We start from the raw sequence: 19,950 nt of genomic DNA on the forward strand, positions 1-19,950 counted from the left end.
AAAAAAAAATCGGATTTTAATTTAAAATTTTGCTAATTTAAATACATATTAAATATTTATTAATTTATATTTTTCAAAAACACAATTTTTTTCTAAAAGCACGTTAAGTAAGCTCTAATTTTCAATTGCATTTACTAATTTATCGTTTTTCTTTCCAAACTTATAGCGAAAATTGTGAAATAAGACCTTTTTTTCCAAAATACAAAAAAGCCCATAAAAGATTAATCAAAAATTTTTTTTTATTATTTTTTTTTTTAAATTATGTTTTTTTATGTATTTATGAATAACCATCAATAAAAAATAATAATATTTTAAAATTACGGCTTCCCTGAATTAATCGCCACTTTGCATACCGTTCAACCCACTGTGCGTCGGTTGTTGTGGGAAGCGCAGTGAAGGTGTTTTCAGTAAACTCCGCGTAACCATTCCGATAAGCTTTATAAAGTTGATATGGTTTGGTGTTTAGCGGAGGCATAGTCGGTTGGTTTATCTATCGAGATGACTCTGGGTAGCTGGTCTGATGCTAAAGTCAGCATAGGACGCCATGTTATGCTGTTTATCAGACGAGCGCTGACTATGGTGATGTCTGGCGAGCTGCTGCAGTTACGCATAATCCTGGTGGGTGCGTCGTCGTTCATTGTGCAGAATGTCGAATCGTCTATCTGCTTAGCCAATTCTGTTCTCCTACGATCGTTTGACAGGCTTGAATGCCAAAAATCGTGATGCGCATTAAAGTCACCTACTACCATACGGTTTTCACCTCTGAGGAGCGCACCTATATCAGGGAGATACCCTGCCGGGCAGCAGGTGACAGGGGGTATGTATATGTTAAATATTTCGAGCTCGACATCGCCTAACCGGATAGCAATGCCCTGACATTCTAGGGTGGTATCCCTGCGGTCGATGTCTGCTTCGATAAGACGATACTGCACGGTGTGGTGCGTAATGAACGCTAAGCCACCACCATTATCTCGCTCGCGATCTCGATGGGGCACGTTGTACCCGGCACAATTCAACAATGTTGAATTGCTGTGCAACTTCGTCTCTTGGACCGCAGCTATCAATATACCATGCCGACACATAAAGACGGTTATCTCCTCAATCTTGCTCTGTAGCCCAATACAGTTAAATTGAAGGAGCTTCATGTGGTTCGGGAGACGTGTTGTGATGTGGGGTGTAAGGGATGTGTGTGTTCTTACTGCCGTTGGCTGTGTGCTGCTGTGATGGCTGCCGCCCTGTGGTGGTGGTGGGCAGCGTCGCAATTGACGGTTGCGACCGTGCAGCGCAGCACGGGCCCTCGAAGTTCCTCGTCCAATCTCGCGTGCTGCGCAGACCTGAACATGCCCTAAAGTGGCACCAGCCAAGGCAGGTGTTGCACTTGACTGATGCCGCATTACGGAATATCCTGGTCTGGCATACCGTGCAGATTGTGGGAGGAACCAGGAGTGGTTGACGGCGGCGTGTGGGTGGTGGTGTGGATGAATGTGGTCTGTGGTCTGTCGTGGTTGTGTGGTCTATTGTGTTGTTGTGTTGTGGTGCTGTGGTGTTAGTGTGGATCTGCTCAGGAGGACTTATATTTGCCGTGGAGGCTGCTCTATTTGAGCAGCAGGGGGCCATGAACGACGTGGTCCACTGCCGGTGTATTCGTAGTCCTGAGCAGACTCTGAGGTGACTCCGCCCCTCGCAAGCATTAAACTTGACTGAGGTGGAGTTGTGGTGTAGTTGTCTCTGGCATACACAGCAGGTATAGGTTTCTGGCCCTGGGTTTGAATACGTAGCAAATGTAGCTCTATGGACGATCAGCTTCTGAGACACTTCGCCCACCTAAACGGGGTTAGATCGCCGAAACTACAGCCCTGGGTCGGGTAAAACCCAAGTCATTCCGGTACGTAGAACCGGCTGTCGTGGGAATGAGCAGTCGTCGAGTTGTATGGTAAACAATCTCTTTCACATTTAAAGATGCATAAGTTTCGTTTACATCTATGGCACTTTCTGGTGGAAAACATTCTTGCTTAGCCCTTTGCAAAACGTTTTTTGAGGGTATAAATTTTGTCCAGCAGCAATCACCTGTTTTCGTAAAACTAAATAGCTATTTCGCGACAATTTGGCATCGACATACAAAGCAAGTGCTTCTTCACCTGTGTACATTCGTTTGGATTTGTACTTCTGTAAATTCTTGTATTGCATTGCAATTTCGTGAGATTCGCTTACACTTTGCATTAGTTTGGCTGCTACACGAAATTTGAGCGATTAAACATATGAGCTGCATCAACAACTCTGCATCAGATCGTGACTGAAGAAGATCACGTACTTTGTTACGTTTCGCTCTGTCGTCGCAACTTTCAAATCTTTTTGTAGGCCTTCCACGCTTAGAAGTGGAACGTAACTCATCTTTCATATTCTGTTCAGGTTGTTTATCACAATTAACTTCCGCCAAAACAAAGTCGTTTTTAAGCCAGGGCTCATATTTTTCTAAGAATCTACAACAAAACGTGCCATTACCAACTGATAAAAAAATCTCAGAACAAAGCTCTAACATTTCTTTACGGTTAACAGCTGTGATCCACTTGTTGCTGATTTCATTCCAATGAAAGCAATTTTTAATTGAATTTTTCGCTTCATTTCATTACCCAAGTCTGAAATGTTAGCTTTTTCAAATATTCGCGAACACAATTGAGTGACTCGTTCCTTTTTTATTGCGTTCCTTTTANGGTGCCATTACCAACTGATAAAAAAATCTCAGAACAAAGCTCTAACATTTCTTTACGGTTAACAGCTGTGATCCACTTGTTGCTGATTGCATTACAAATGAAAGCAATTTTTAATTGAATTTTTCGCTTCATTTCATTATCCAAGTCTGAAATGTTAGCTTTTTCAAATGTTCGCGAACACAATTGAGTGACTCGTTCCTTTTTTATTGCGTTCCTTTTATTAGCTCGGGATGTAACTATGTAATACTGGGCACGTTCAGAAGGTGCAACAGCTCAATAACTGTTGCCATTGCACCTTCTGAACGCGTTGTTGTGTACTTCTGATCAACTGAACAGTTGCGTGTTAGACAATTGTAATATTTTTCTGATCATTAGAAACAACATGTTGTTGAGAGTTGAATTTGACAGCTAATGCATCAAGCCGTTCAGAAGACGCATAACGGTTGCGCTCAACTGCTGCGCCTTCTGAACCTACCCTTTGATGGGCCTAAAAGATGCAGCGATTTTTATTATCAAGTTACATACCTGATGACAGTATGAATGGAAATTATAACAGCGAGGTTTTAGTTTTTTAAACTATAATTTTTTTATTGATGTAGCACACCACATCTCGAAAAACTCCATGCGTGAAAACGAAGTTATTATTTTTCCATTTTTTTCCATTGCGTTTCTTTATTTAACTTTCACTTCTAATCGCATCGAAATTGTATTAGCGAAAATAACAAAACAGAATTTATACAAAGCCAACTTATACATAAAAAAAATAATAACTGAGGTGAACTACAAATCTAATTGCTTGGTATTAGCCAAGTAAAGTTAGGTTAATTAAGCTTAAAATAATTCGCATAAAGTTGGAAATTGGAACGAATGTTGTGGACACCATTATAAATGAATATAGCTCTCAGATATGCCGCTTCAAAATTGTGGTAAAAGGTGTGTACTGCATAATATACAAATCATAAAGTTTTATAGAAACTTTTTGTATGTCTCTCTACTTAAGTGCTGTTAACTTCTATATTTGTTATCCAATTTAGATGTGCATGGTCTTTTTTTTGTTTTTTTTTATGTATGTTATGAAGTCGGTTTTTTTGCTAAAAATTACTTTAATTTTTACCGAAAGTATTGCTTTTATTATTTTTTTTGTTATGCAAAATTTTCGATATATGTATCAATGGTTATCTTCTAAACTATGAATCGGGTTGGAAAACATTGTTTACATAGAAGATATCAAAACTAATGAGCTTACTTATCTCTCGACTGACACTCCAGACCCTTGTCGACTGTTTGAGTACCGCGAGCAACATGAATACTTATTCCTTTCACGGAGTATGAAATAATTTATTAAATAATTTTTAAGAAAAAACTTTCTTGATTTGAACAAACGTTTTCTTATTTACTTTAATGTATATGAAGACTGAATCAAGAAAGTATTTTCTTGTTTATTTTCAAGTTATATTTTCTTGATAAAAAGAATTTATTTGTTTTAAGAAAAATTGCAAATGCATATACTGTTTTTATAGACTTATTATTTACCGTATTGGCAATTTTCCCTCGCTTTTCCGTTCATAAATTTTTGATGTAATAACGTCACGTGCAAATCCAAAATCCGCAATTTTACAGGTGTGATCATCCGTGATGAGAATGTTCCTTGCAGCTAAATCTCGATGAATTATCTGCAAACATAGAAAAGATAAATAATATGAAAGTCTATATATGTAAATACTTATGTATATGAGCCATTCTTTTTTAAGTCGGACGGATTTCGTAAAAAACTATGTCATGTCTCCGATCCGCTTCAAACTTTTTTTATGGGTTCTATACGTAAAATAAGCGAACATGTATTCGGAGATATCATCTGTCAAAGTTTGGATTTTTTCGTGATTCTGACTAATCGCGTACTTCTTCAAATTGTTATCTCTCGGGTACTGCTTATCACAGAGACTTCATCTTAACGTCGTTTTAAAGCTAAAGAATCGCGCTTAACATTTCTATATATAAGATGGTCAAGATTGTCCTAAAGCTAACTTAGCTACTACTAGTTNTCTGCTTATCACAGAGACTTCATCTTAACGTCGTTTTAAAGCTAAAGAACCGCGCTTAACATTTCAATATATAAGATGGTCAAGATTGTCCTAAAGCTAACTTAGCTACTACTAGTTGAACGTTTGGAAGTTGATTTGCATAGTAAAGACCATTCAATTAGGGATTTAAAACTACAACATCGCAATCCTTGTTTAATTCGCTACAAAACATACTTCAAAAAATGGGCATTTGTAAAGAACTATTTTTAAAATATTTAGTTTTATGACAAGGTGATTTTTTTTTGAGAGTCAACAATTTTTTGTAAATTGTTTTCGAAAACTTATGAGAGGTTTTTTTAGCAAGGTGTTACAAATCGTTTTTTTTTGCAAAAATTAAAGTTTTATTGCGGATTCCGCTAGAACACCTATCCAGATATAATATTTGTATGGCAAGATTTTTCTTTAAGGCGAAAAAACCCCTAGAAATGGACGTGGCAATTGTAGAACTTAAGTTACCAAAACGCAGATTTTATTGCGGATTTCGGCAGAATATATCTTTGTTAACAACATACGCAATATAGATATTGTACCGAAATCCACAATAAAATCTAATTTTTAGAACTTTGGTTTTAAAATTGCCATACCCATTCTTGAAGATTCTTTGATTGAAAAATTTAAGAAACAAATTGTCTTAAGCAAAATAATTTAAAAACAGTTCGTGAAAAACGCCCTTTTTTTGAAACATGTTTTTTTTATAGAAAATTAAACAAGGATTACGATGGCATAATTTGAAATCCCTAATTTACTGGTCTTCACTGTGCAAATCAAATTCTAAAAGTTCAACTGGTAATAGCTAAGTTAGCTTTAGGACAATCTTGACCATCTTATATATATAAATGTTAAGCCCGTTTCTTTAGCTTTAAAATGGCGTTAAGATTAAATTATCCCAGTAGATAATCTAGGAGTTAAAATCCTTTCCGAAAGGCCTTCCTGAGAGTCAAGAGGCCTTTCACTCTACATACCTTTCTTCTTTATTTTTTGCATGGAGTGGCACAAATTGAAGGGCTTCTTCTTTCGCCACCCATGGAAGGCCTTCCAGAAGGGCTTTTATAGGACGTAATTCTGAAGGTCTTTTGGTACAGTTCTTTTAAAGTGTCTTTAATTTATAAAGGTTTATATAAAATATGTGTTATTGCAACCTAAAATGTTTATTGAAATTCATGTGTTATACTAAATAATATACTTTTATGCATTCGCGTTAATTGTAAATGGATAAGTCCTTCTAGACGACATGAAAGGAAGCACTTTTCTCAGCCCTTCTTGGGTAGACCTCTTTGAATGGCTTTACTTAAGAAGGCCTGCCTAAATTATTTTCTGAGATAAGTTTGAATATATGCACGTGTGTATTGTAATGGTGCCCTTATATTTACAAATCCCAATTGCACTGGGTTCTGCTGAAGGTCGACATTAAAAAAATATGCATAATGTATAAAGTGGTTGATTGACTGCCGAGCCATTCATTATTGGTGGTATTTTGTTTTTAAGGTGCTGATGAGTGAAAGCGCGCACTGCTTAGCACTACACCACAGCGGCCGGTAAATTCTTCGCGATAAAAAATTGTGTTCATTGCTTCCTCACTCTCGAAAGGTGACAAAACATACCTGATGTATGTAAATCGTGGTATCAGCTACAAATTACTTCTCGAATTTTTATATTTCCTCGGTTCAATGGCCCAGTCAAGTTAGCTCAAAAAATAGGGTAAGCTTATAATAACTCGCATAAAGCTGAAAATTGGTACGCATGTCGCGAACACTATTATAAATGAAATGTTAAAAATCCCCACCGATCCCACGTCTGCAAAAAAAGTTATTCAAGGTTGAAGATTACATAAATCAATATTTTGAATTTTCCTGCAAAACGGTAAGGTTTTTTCATAAGAATGGGTGTGACGGAATCTACACCATACAATTATCTATAAAAACTGGTATAACATTTTTATTCCTATGGATTACTATCTCTGAGATAAAGCGAATCAAAATTGTAGTAAAAGGTTTGTGCTTTATAATATACAACCCAGCCATCATCGTAAACGAGCTCGTAACTGAATATTTTCTCGAAGGAAAACCGGCTAAGAAGTCGTATATGATAGCCGTTTACGATTCGTTTTCGAGTACTTTTTCGCTTGAAATTGTCGAGGGCCTGCGAACAGCCGTAAACGGATCGAAAAAGAATTCGTATGCGAATATTATATATTAGGGCTGTGCGATTATTCGATTACTCGAGCAAGTTGGTTAATCAATTATTCGGTTAATCAATTACTCGAGTAATCACGATTTTGATTACTCAAAACGATGATTAATCGAATTACTTGAAATATGATTACTCAAAAAAATAATTTTGCTCGTTAAAAGAGTTTGCTTTGGAAAATTCTTATTTTTTTTTTACATTCCGTATATGAAAAAAAAGTTTCGTTTTAATTTTTGAAAACAGAAACGTTGTTTTCAACGTATCAAGGAACTTTAACTATTTTATACATATGTAAAGAGTTGAAATGTTGATTACTCATTTTACTCGAAATGTTGATTAATCATAAGGCAAATTACTCAAATATTTTTGTTTTTGGTTAATCAAAAATCTTGATTACTCGAGTAACTGAACTTTTGAGTAATCATAACTTCTAATTAATCGAATAACTGAGTTATTTACTTAATGATTAATTAAAATTTTGAGTAATCAATTAATCGCACAGCCCTATTATATATTATTAAATATTGTGGTTCAAGAAAAATTTCCAACAGAATTAAAATTTTTTCTTGTGCTGACAAATTACTCAAGCCTCTTTCTTTTACTTTTTTGTTTTATCGTTTACGAGCTTTTCTCTAACTTTTCGCCGATCGAGAATCTCTCGTAAGACATAATGTTCGTTAAATGTAAGATTTATTGCTGGCTGGGAAGTCATAAATTTGTATAGAAACTTTCTGTATGTATCTCCACTTAAGTGTTGATAACTTCTTATCAATTAAGATAAGCGGGCCTTATTGTATTAAATGAAGAATCATGCTTTGACGTGCAAGAATTCAAGAATTAACAGGTTCATGTTGATATTTATACCGCATTTTACTTTTATTATTATTATAATTTTTTTAGTTATGCAAAATTGTCGACGAATCAATGATTAGCTCCTAAACTACTAATCTGTTTGGAAAGTATTGTGTATGCAGAAGATAGTAAATTTAATTTTCTGCATTACTATAGAAAGGAATTAGATCGGCCAGGTATATAAAAGAAAATATTGCAATTTATTATATTTTGACCACATATTCAGATTCAGCCGAAAAATTTACATGACAAGTAACCCCCATTTTTCTCCATGAGTATGCGATTCATTTCATATACCTCCATACCAGCTTCATGAACTTCCAGAGATATGCAGTATGAAAAAATAGCTCCCATTTTCCTCCATGAGTATGGTATTAATTTTATAAATCGCCATACCAAGTTGCAGTACTCTACCACGAATACTTCCAGAGATATGCAGTTTCAAAAACTCGGTTTATATATCTAAATATTTTTCAGCCATCCTTGGAAGTACTGCAGTAGGTGTCCAAAATTTAAAAAAAAATCGGTGGAACCTTTCTCGCGATGTGCGAACAGAAAAAACGCTTTCAAAATGTATACATATTAGTATAGATTTACTTTGTAACGCCATCTTGCGGTTCCTTAAATAAGATAGAGATATCAATAATTAATTCTTCGTATAAAAAATCCCCAAATAAAAATTTGTATTAAAAGAAAACATTCGAGACACGTTAGTAAATATTAATCTGCAAATTAACTTAGTATCAATTAAAGATACATATCTTCTTTTAAAATTGCGCAGTGCTCGATCTGAAACTTTGCACAAACTTTACAGATTTAAGATTCACTAAAACATTTTCGAAATATTGCGTCCAGCGGGACATAAGAGAATGAAAAATTGTTCCATTTATTCGCCTTCGTCTCTGTTTTTGTTTCGTATAGATAAAAGCATTGCTACGTTCGTGTGCATGTGGGCAAAATGTTCCCTTTGTCTCTGTACATCAGTGTTGCCGCTAATAATTTTTAGTGGTAGCCCAATTCCTTTAAATAAAGTCCTAAAAAGAGCTAAAAAGTCGTTGTGGCTAAAAATGGTAGCTAAAATTTGTTACTTACATTAACATTAGGGCGGGTCAAATTTTTTGCATCAGAGGCACATCGCGGCGATGGTTATTTGGGTCATTTCAAGGATTTTTCCCCAAGAAACCATAGGTATAAAATGAACTTCGAGCCAGCGATTTGTTCTATCTAGTTTTTTTTTCAAAAAGTGGCTCACCTTTTGAAACAGGTGCATTGAAAACTATCCAAAATGTGTTTTTGGGGTCAAGGGATCCATTTATGGTATTAACTTTTTCTTTTGAGGGCCGCCAGATGGCGCTTCCTAACTTTTTTTTGGATTCTAACGCCTTTTTTCCGAAAATCGACAACATTGTTGCGAAAATCCCGGAAATTCGACTTTCTGATAATGCAATTTAAATTATTAAATAGCCTAAAGTATTCAGCGTTGAAATTTTATTTATTAATTTTTTTTTTATTTTTTATATATTTATATTTTTTTCATTTTACAAATTAAAATAATTAGTATGAAAATGAAAAAAGCACAGTATGAAAATGAATGCCAGAAATGGATTCCTCGAACCCAAAAACCCCCATATACACATCTTGGCTAGTTTTCAATACAGCGGTTTCAACAGCTGAGCCACTTTTTGAAAAAAAATAGATAGAAAAAATCGCTGGCTTGAAATTCATTTTAGACCTATGGTTTCTTAGGCAAAAATGCTTGGCCCAAATAATCGTAACCCCTACAAATCGACCGGCCCTAATATACATATATAACTATACCCGCAAACATTTTCAATAACTAATGGTATAGAAAAACAATGAACTCGGAAAAAAGCAAATATTTTATCCAACCAAAAACCTTTTTGTATAAAAGGGGAAATATATTTACGACACCAATTTGCTGGCTCCATCAAGTGATTGTACCTTCAGTCTCGAAGCATATAACTTACCAGCATGCTGGAACAATATTTATTCATTTACAAAGGAGGTCCAGGAAAGATCGAAATGATTGGAGCCGAAACTTCACAATTTTCCATCATTTTGTTAAACTGCAATATCGTGAAATTAATCTTCCACAAACACGGCTTACGGCTGGTATGCAGCTCTCAAGAAATCGGTCAAGAAAAATTTGCCATTATTTCGTGTGTGTGTACAAGGAATTTTGACATTTTTGATACTTTACAGCCTATTGCCTCAATCTTTCCTCAAGAAATAATGGAACCGGCATATACTTCTGTTGCAAACCTGGGTTGCCTTGTGCTCTTTTTTCACAAAAAAACTTTAGAAAACCGTAGTAGAAAGCTTAGCAAATTTCTTAAGAACTTCCTACTACCTGAAGGAAATTTGACTCAAGAAAATTTCTTAGCCATTTCTGTACGTAATTTTGTATGGAATTTTAGCTTTTCTTGAGAACTGCATACAGGCCTTTAGACTCATATAGTGCAAGAAATTTCCGCCAAAATACTTTTTACTTAGAAAAATGAGCTAATTTTACCACTCAGGACACCAGCATGCTGATACAATCATAAAATTTTCAAATAGTTTTTTAAGTCGCACCAGCAGCTGGTAAAATCACACCACAAGAACATACACGGGCAATCGACTTGGTGGACCATTTAATAAATTAAGCATATTAAGGGCCGCAAACTTATCTATTTGAAACTATAGTTAAATCGTTAATAGATAAGTTAACAGCCCTAACACTTTTACAGTATGTATGTATAAAAACGTAAGGAACATACAATACATATATGTATATTAGACTGCATCACCAAAAAAAGTTGCATTTTTTCCACCGGGATTACAAAATTTATTATATTCTAAGACGTCCACCAAAATATTTCGGAAAAATATTAAGATTTAAGCGAGCCGGACCGATTTGAAAAAACCTCCAAAAATGAAGTTTTTTATGAATAAAAATAGTTTCTTAAAGAACTTTTTGAAGAAAGTCCCCTCAGATCACAAATTAGATTAAGCTTAAAAAATCTGCATAAAAATATTTAAAAATCTTTTCAACGGAATCGTAAGAATTAGATTTTTGATGCTGTTTTTTTATTTTTTCAAAGATTGGTTTACGAAAAACTTGAATAACTGGCCCAAAAATGTTCTGATTTAGACTTATGGGATCTCAGTAGAAAGGTATTTCCACACCCTTTTTATTTCTGGCCAAAAAAACGTCATTCGTGCCTCATCTTGTTTTTTCAAATACCAACATATCTTAATTCAACTTTGAATGACGTTCGTTCATCCTACCTTTCTCTTCCATCCTTTGAATGAGTTTATTAGCAAAGAAATAAAAAGGGTGAGAAAATACCTTTCCAATGACACCTCCTAAGTCTAAATCAGAAGAGTTTAGGTTCAGTTATTCAAGTTTTTCCTATACCAATCTTTGAAAAAAGTTAAAGAACAGCATCAAAAATCTCATCATTACGATTCCGTTCAAATTTTTTTTTAATTTTTTTGAAATATTTTTATGCAAATATTTTAAGGTTAAACCGTTTTATCATTTGAGCGGATTTTTTCAAAAAAAATCTTTAAGAAACTATTTTTATTCATTGGAGGTATTTTCAAATCGGTCCAGCTCACTTAAATCTTAATATTTTTCCGAAATATTTTGGTGGTCGTCTTAGAATATAATAGATTTTATAATTCCAATGGAAAAATAGTACCGATTTTTTTTTGTATGCGGAGTGATGCAGTCTAATGTATATTATATCAGCCTTTCTTAGGGCTAGGGGCAATTTTAAATTTATGTGGCCAAAAAAAGTATGTCGTAGCTAAATCTAGCAACCAAAGGGCTAAAACGGCAACACTGATATCCATACACTCATACACACTAACAACAAACTGCTGCAGCGCTGTGGGCTTTACTTGGATTTGAGCATTGTTATGTTCCATTTATTCGTTTTCGTCCCTGTTTTTAACCGACTTCCAAAAAAGGAGGAGGTTATCAGTTCGTCGGAATATTTTTTTTTTTTTTTTATGTATGTTACCGCATAACTTTGCACCACGTCAACCGATTTCAATAATCTTATATAATAATAATAATATTTTTGCAACGGAAAGGTAGTGTCTCAGAGGTGGTCCCATACGAATTTGGTTTAGATCCGATCATTGGATCATGAAATATATAGATATATATATATTTTTTTTAAGTCGGTTTTTTTTTGCTAAAAATTACTTGTTGTTTCATATCGAGCAAAGCTTTGCTACGTTCATGCGAATGTGATACAGCGAAAGATCTGCAAAACAAAAATGTTGCCTTTGCCTCTGTACACATCTTCTCTTCTTCTTTATTGGCGCTGTAACCGCCTAACGCGACGCGCACACTGCAGCCGATGAGCCGACCGATTTCGGTAGGACGATATGATCGTCCGAACTGGTGCGCATACTTAACGTGAGTATCGGCCGACCCTATCTGTAAGTACAAATCTGTTTTTATACCCGAGCGCACCTTTGCACAAGGGTATATTAATTTTGTTCACATAACGGTTGTTTGTAACAGCCAAAACGAATCGAGATAGATATAGACAAATGTATACATAAATGATCAGGATGAAAAAAGAAATCGATTAAGCCATGTCTGTCTGTCCGTCCGTCTGTCCGTCTGTCCGTCCGTCCGTGTACACGATAACTCGAGCAAAAATTGAGATATCTCAACGAAATTTGGTATGTAGGTTTCCCTTAATCCAAGGTAGGTTGGTATTGAAAATCGGACTGTAACCACGCCCACTTCCCATATAACGGTAATTTCCAGAAATACGAAAACTGCGATATTTTAGGTACTACTGAAGCTAATTCACTCAAAATTGATATTTACAATAACTTTTAGACGAAGAATAAGAATATTGTGAATTTTTGGAAAATGGGCGTAGCCACGCCCACTTATGGTTACATGTGTATATCTTGGTAACCGCTGCACCAATTTCTTCAAAACTTGGCACAGTTGTTGGCCTTGATACAGCATACTAAATGACCGAAAATTTAAAAAATCGGACAATAACCACGCCTACATCCCATATAACGGTAATTTTCGGAAATACGAAAACTGCGATATTTTAGTAACTACTGAAGATTATTCACTCATTCATAATTTACTCAAAATTGATACACCCCGGCTTACCATTTAGCGGTAGGTTTCGGAAAGGTGAAAAAACATATATTTGATACTCCGCCCGAACTTAGACATTTTTACTTGTTCATTTTAGTTTAGAACGCAGTGAAGTTTGTTCAATAAATTATAATGGACGAGCTTGAAGAAAATTATTTTATGGAGACTTCTTCATACATAGTTCGAAGGGGAAGAATGCGTCGAAAGGAATGGGTTAATGAAATATTCCAGGAAAGATGTGAATTGGGGGAATACCACCATTTGTTTAGAGGACTGAAACCGCAGCCATTGAAGGTTTATGAACATTTCAGAATGAAACATTCCACATTTGAATATATTCTTGGATTATAAAGCAAAATACGAACTTCAGAGAAAGCATTACACCAGAGGAGAGACTTGTAGTAACCTTAAGGTTTAAGGTTAAATGAGTTCGTTCAAGCATACCAAACTAATTGTTTAATTTAATTTCAGGTATCTGGCCACTGGAGCGTTAGAGCACTTTTCTTCTCATTCAGAATTGCAGATAACACAATATCGCAAATAGTGAGAGAAACGTGCCACGCAGTATTTACCACTTTAGTATCTGAACATATGCCAGTAGCAAACAGTGAAATGCTTATCCGAAATGCAGAATTATATTATAAAAAAATGTGGGGCTTCCCAAACTGTGTTGGTAGTTTGGATGGCAAACACGTACGTGTAAAATGCCCAAGTAATTCAGGGAGTTTGTACTTTAATTACAAAAAGTATTTCTCCTTAGTTTTGCAAGCGGTTGCTAGCCCAGATTACAAATTTCTTATCATTGAAGTAGGTGCTTATGGCCAACAAAGCGATGGAGGCGTACTCGCAAATTCATTTTTGTATCGACATATAGAAAACAACTTCATTAACACAAGCAAATTGAACTGTTTACCAAACACAAATGTGGCTTTGCCTCTAGTGCTTATAGCTGATGAGGTATATCCCATAAAAAGAAATATAATGAGACCTTATTCAGGACGATAACTAGGAGTACAAGAAACTGTTTTAATCAACGTTTATCGAATGCCAGAACAGTGGTAGAATGTGTTTTTGGGATTACCACATGGAGAATACTGAATAAGTCAATTGAAACAACCCAAGAAAACGCTGAAATTATAGTAAAGTGCATATGTTTTCTTAACAACATTATTATTAACTTAGAGGGATGCCCCATTCAGAGACAATATCAGAATCCAAGTTCTCAAACTGCAACAGGTAGGCCAGAAACTACATCTAGAAGACTAAACAGAAGTACCACTGAAGCCTACACTATTCGTGAAAAATTTAAATCTTTTTATACTTAAACTTTATTCCAATGAAAGCTTGTAAAAGTTACTTACATTGTTTGTATGTTTATAACTGCAAATGGAACTCAACTAAAAAAAAATTTGAGCCATTTTATAGTTTAATTGAATTTATGTTGTGCAAATTACAAATCACAGAATTCAATAGTTGCGTTCCAGATACTTCACGATTTGCAGGTTTTTACAGGAAGCCGTTCAAGGTGAAATGGAGAAAACAGCTTTTCCTGAAAATCTTGTAAAACCTGCAAATCGTGAAGCATCTGGAACGCAACTAATATTACACACTTAAAGATTGCTTCAATTAAAAATATCGTGTGAAGATTCTGAGCCTATAAAGCTGTGTATTGGACTGAGGAGAAATAGGATTTTTCATTGACGAATACGTTTGCTCGTTGTTAATAACTTTGGGATTTTCGTGGGTTCCATCATCTGAGGAATACACCGACACAGGAGAATTCGTGTATTCGGACTGCAGTGGGTCTTAGGATATACCCCTATATAAAGCCGCTAGCCTGTCTTCGTTTACAAAAACTTGCAATAACTTTTGTTGAACTGAAAGTTTTCTGTTCCGAGGCACTTCCTTCATGTATGGAATTAAGCTCATCAAACAACTTTTGTCCTAGGCTCGAATAATCTTAACTTTTTCTTCTCTATATCTAAATATTCCTGATCCACATCACAGGTTCGCTTGCTAAATGCTCTGGACGCATGTTGACGATATTGAGAAACAGGTGTTGGTTTTGCTATTTCTGCTGTCGACTGTGACGCTGATGGCGAGGTAGGTTAAGCTATAATTTACTGAAAGAGCAAATATTACAATTAAGACCATTCTTAACTTGCCATTAATGGGTACTTACCTCAGAAGTACATTTTTCGGTTTCCTGCATTGATAAATTACCATGACAAGGGTCAATTTGATTTGCGTGGAATACCAAAGAATTATAATAGGCCCACTTTGATGTAAAGATTGCACCTGCGCCATCCCCAGATTTTCCTGGTTTATTAACTTTATAATATTCCTTTCGAAATTGATCCCCCAAGTTGCTCCACTTTTTCCTTGCTTCCTCAGGATCTACGCCTAGCTCTGTTGCCATTTTTGACCACAAATTTTTTGCTATATCACGATATTATACAATTTTAATTGTTTATCCCATAAAGAACGTCGGTTTTGTATACAATTTATTAATTTTTCACAGTCAATTTTAATGCTACCAGCTGACATCGAACGAGAAAAACAAACATGTTTGAATTTATCGTCACTGACGGACATCAAAGACCGATGTCGGTTCGGTTATCGATTTATGTGTGAGAGCAGAGCGCTCATATAAATACAAGTGTTTATTTATTTCGCCCGAATATACCCGACATCGACCGAGAAGTATTCGGCCAATGTCGCTTGCAGTGTGCGCGCAGTGCCAGCGATTTTGGCCGAGTGCAAAACAGCACGCCAGTCATTTCTCTTCTGTGCTAACTGGAGCCAATTGGAAATGCCAAGTGAAGCCAAGTCCTTCTCCACCTGCTCTTTCCAACGCAGAGGAGGCCTTCCTCTTCCTCTGTTACCAGTATCGCGACCCGCGTTGAATATTTTCAGAGCAGGGGCGTTTCTGTTTATTCGAACGACATGGCCAAGCCAGCAGAGCCGCTGAATTTTAATTCGCTGCACTATGTCTATATACTTGTAAAGCTGATACAGCTCATCGTTAAATCGTCTGCGATATTCGCCACCACCAACGCGTCATCTGTAAATCTTTCGCAGAACCTTTCTCTCGAAAACTCCAAGAGCCGCCTCATCAGATGCTTTTATTGTCCATGCCTCCGTGCTATACACCAGCACAGGCATGGTGAGTGACTTATAGAGTGTGATCTTTTTACGACTTTACTTCTCAAATTCCTACACAGCCCAAAGTAGCACATGTTGGCAAGAGTGATTCTCCGTTGGATTTCAAGGCTGACATTATTATTGGTGTTAATGCTGGTTCCCAAATAAACGAAGTCGTCTACTTTTTCAAACTGTCAACAGTGATGTGGGTGCCAAGACGCGTATGCCCTGACTGTTTGTGTGATGACAGGAGATACTTCGTTTTGTCCTCGTTCACCATCAGACCCAGTGGCGTAGCCAGGGGGGATTTGGGGGATAGATCCTCCCCTCGTCAGTGAAATGAAAATTTTTATTTATGATATTTTATTTCACACTGATGACAAATTATCTTGTAATGAATACATAAAGTTATCGGTTGGTGGATTATGTATTTGAATATTTGTGAAATACACTAGGCCATTTTGCTTAGTTCCCCACAGTGTTGGGAAATAATCTATAATCTATACAAAAACTGTACTTTACGACTGTAAATTGTAACGACTTTTTAATTTTCTCATATGCATGCATACATAGATTCCCTTCAAGACCAATGCTTTGATGGTATTCACGGGAAAGTTTATGTAGGTGCATTTACATATTTTACACTTTTAAGATAAATGTCAAGGCAGATATTTTAAGATACACTTCTTAACAAACAAATTTTTTTAAGTTATTATGAATGGATGAAGAATTTGAATTCAGTACTCAAACTTGGCATTTCAAGTGCTTATCAAAACTTTATACATGTTAACTTGATTGGCCATTTATCTTAAAATTATATAATTTTAATTATTTGTTTGTAAAAGTGCAGTTTACACTTTGAAAAAACCCGTATAAATCCAAGGTCCAAACTTTCGTAAAGCTTTTTAATTAGATTTCCTATAAATACATATTTTGATTATGCAGTTTTGTAGCCCGATCAATTCAAATAAAGCGCAAGTTTAAAATACATAGCTGCGGCTTATCGTTGATTTTTAATATTTGTTTTTTTTTTTTGATGAAGGCGTTGCTCATTCTCTCTAAAAAAATCATCAAACATACTTAGATAATATGGAAGAAAATTACCGATATCGTCTAAAATATGCCATACATCAACTGTAAATCACAGCTACTTTAAATTTGCACTTTATTAGACTAAAATTGAATGAGCTAAAAAACTGCAAAATATTAAGAGATCAAATTGAAATAGAAAGTTTGTCGATTTTTTTTAATGTTGTTCAAAGATAAAACTTAATTTCATTTAGTGTTTGTTAAGGAATAAACTATATTTTTATAAACAAATAATTCATATTAAAATATAATAAAATAAATAGTCAAATCTACTCAATATGATATGTAATTACATTTCTTTCTTAATTAACGATGACACTTTTCCTATATGAAGCTGATTTCAACATTTTGTTTTGATAAAATTTAGTATCGAAAATATTCTTTCAAACTTGCCTAGGAATGTGATATAATGGTTCGTTCAAAACTTTTTTCAAAACTTATACAGGCAAAAACGAGAAGGCGAAGACAAAACGAGAATAAAATAATTTCCCGCAGTGAATTTTCAGATTTTTAAGACGGTATAGTAATTTAATTTTTTAAATTAAAATAAAGCATGAATACCCCATGGAATAAACGAGTAGATAAAAAATATATAACGGTAAAACTGGCACATACATAAATATATGAAAGAACGCCCTCAGGCGACGCCTCTAGCCATTGTGTGTCACAAATTTAAGCTATCGATGGAAATTTGAAAGGGAGTCCCCTTGTCTGAAACCTCGTTTGGTTTCAAACGGCTCGGAGAAGTCCTTCCCTATTCTGACGTCGCTGGTGGTATTTCTCATCGTCATTTTACACAGCCGTATTAGTTTCGCGGGGATACCAAATTCAGACATCGCGGCAAAAAGGTAACCTCTCTTCGTGCTGTCGAAAGAGGCTTTGAAATCGACAAATATAATGGTATGTGTCGATCCTATTCTCGCGGGTCTTTTCCAAGATTTGGCGTATTGTGAATACCTGATCATGGTGGATTTGCCAGGCCTAAAGCCACACTGATAAGGTCCAATCAGCTCGTTGACGGTGNCCAGGCCTAAAGCCACACTGATAAGGTCCAATCAGTTCGTTGACGGTGGGCTTTCGCAAAATACACTCGATAAGACCTTATAACCTATGCTTAGAAGGCTGATTCCGCTCGAATGGCGAGGTCCCCTTTCTTGTGGATTGGGCAGAGCACACTTAAATTTCAGTCGTCGGTCATGCGTTCATCTGAAAATATTCTTCATACAAGCTGATGCATGCACCTCATCAGCTCCTCACTGCCGTACCTGAATAGATCGGCTGGCAGGCCGCCAGCTCCAGCAGCTTTGTTGTTTTTCAGCGGGGTAGTCGCTATTCGTGCCCCGTCATAGTCAGGCGGTGGGAGACCTACTCCATCATCATCGACTGAGGACTCGGGTTCGTCTTCTCCACTACTTTTAGCGCTTCTACCTTTCAATAGGTTATAAAAGTGTTCCCTCCACAATTTAAGTACATTCTGGACATCGGTCACTAGGTCGCCATTGTTGTTNCTCCACAATTTAAGTACATTCTGGACATCGGCCACTAGGTCGCCATTGTTGTTCTTACAGGACTTCGCCCCGGCCTTGAAACCTTCCGTAAGTCGCCTAACCCTCTGGTAGAATTTTCGGGAGTTCTTGCTGTCAGCCAGCATCTCAAGCTCCTCGCACTCACGTATTTCGGCCTCTCTCTTCTTAATGCGGAAAAATACGTCTCGTTTCCTTCTTCAGTTCACTATAACGGTCTTACATGGCTCGCATTGCGCCCGATCGCAGCGTGGCCCTATAGGCGGTGTCTTTTTTTTTCTTCGGCTTCTTGACATTCCTCATCGTACCAGTTATTCTTTCGGACTTGCTGAAATCCGACTACTTCTTCGGCGGCGGTACTTAATGAGCGGCAGATGAGGTTCCACTGCTCGCATATGTCGGTTTGTTGAAGAGTGCTCTCTGAGAGCAGGTGTGAGAAAGCACTGTCTATCTGTTGTGATAGCAGCTTTTCGACGTAAACCTCTCGTTGCATATTTTGGCGCACATTTTTTGCTGCACAGAGGCAGGTGCGTATCTTGGCTGCAACATGATAGTGGTCTGAGTCGATGTTTGGGCGTCGGAGCGTGCGTACGTCAAAAGCACTGGAAGCGTGGCTTTCGTCTATTACAACATGATCGATTTGGTTTCTCGTTTTTCGATCTGAATACAGCCATATTGCTAGGTGGATGTTCTTATGCGGGAACCTAGTACTACATATTACCATGTTTCGGGCCCCGGCGAAGTTGATCGGCCTCAGTCCGTTATCGGACGTTTCGTCGTGGAGGCTGAATTTTCCGACAGTGGCGCCAAAGATCTCTTCCTTGCCCACCTTGGCATTAAAATCGCCAAGCACGATTTTGACATCGTGTCGAGGGCAGCGCTCATATATACGCTCCAAGCGCTCATAGAAGAGATCCTTGGACGCCTCATCCTTCTCTTCCGTCGGGGCATGGGCGCAGATGAGCGAGATGTTGAAGAATCTAGCTTTGATGCAGATTGTGGCTAGACGTCGTCCACCGGGGTGAACGCCAGTACTCTGCCACGGAGTCTCTCTCCTACCACGAATCCAACACCGAATTTTCGCTCCTTTACGTGGCAACTGTAAGTGGAGTTGATTAATATGTCGTTAGGCACCATGATAGCCAAATTAGTAGACACAGAAAACGGATAGTGTATTAGAAAAAGTTGAATTTGTTCTCAATAATACGGTACAC

General features: G+C 36.5%; 1 protein-coding gene across 1 annotated transcript in view; it reads right to left on the reverse strand.

Annotated features, from left to right (window-relative positions):
- Positions 1-15,399, reverse strand: part of LOC108360409 (tyrosine kinase receptor Cad96Ca-like) — a 180,416-nt gene extending 165,017 nt beyond the window's left edge. Inside the window, exons 1-2 of the mRNA XM_017612670.1 lie at positions 15,163-15,399; positions 4,245-4,384 (exon numbers count right to left, since the gene is read on the reverse strand). Of these exons, the coding sequence (XP_017468159.1) occupies positions 4,245-4,384; positions 15,163-15,399 (377 nt within the window). The remainder of the gene's footprint in view (positions 1-4,244; positions 4,385-15,162) is intronic.
- Positions 15,400-19,950: the final 4,551 nt, after the last annotated feature.

The sequence above is a fragment of the Rhagoletis zephyria genome, unplaced genomic scaffold, assembly GCF_001687245.7.
Source record: "Rhagoletis zephyria isolate East Lansing unplaced genomic scaffold, Rhagoletis_zephyria_1.1 Rzeph_scaffold_00566, whole genome shotgun sequence".
NCBI classification, from domain to species: Eukaryota; Metazoa; Arthropoda; class Insecta; order Diptera; family Tephritidae; genus Rhagoletis; species Rhagoletis zephyria.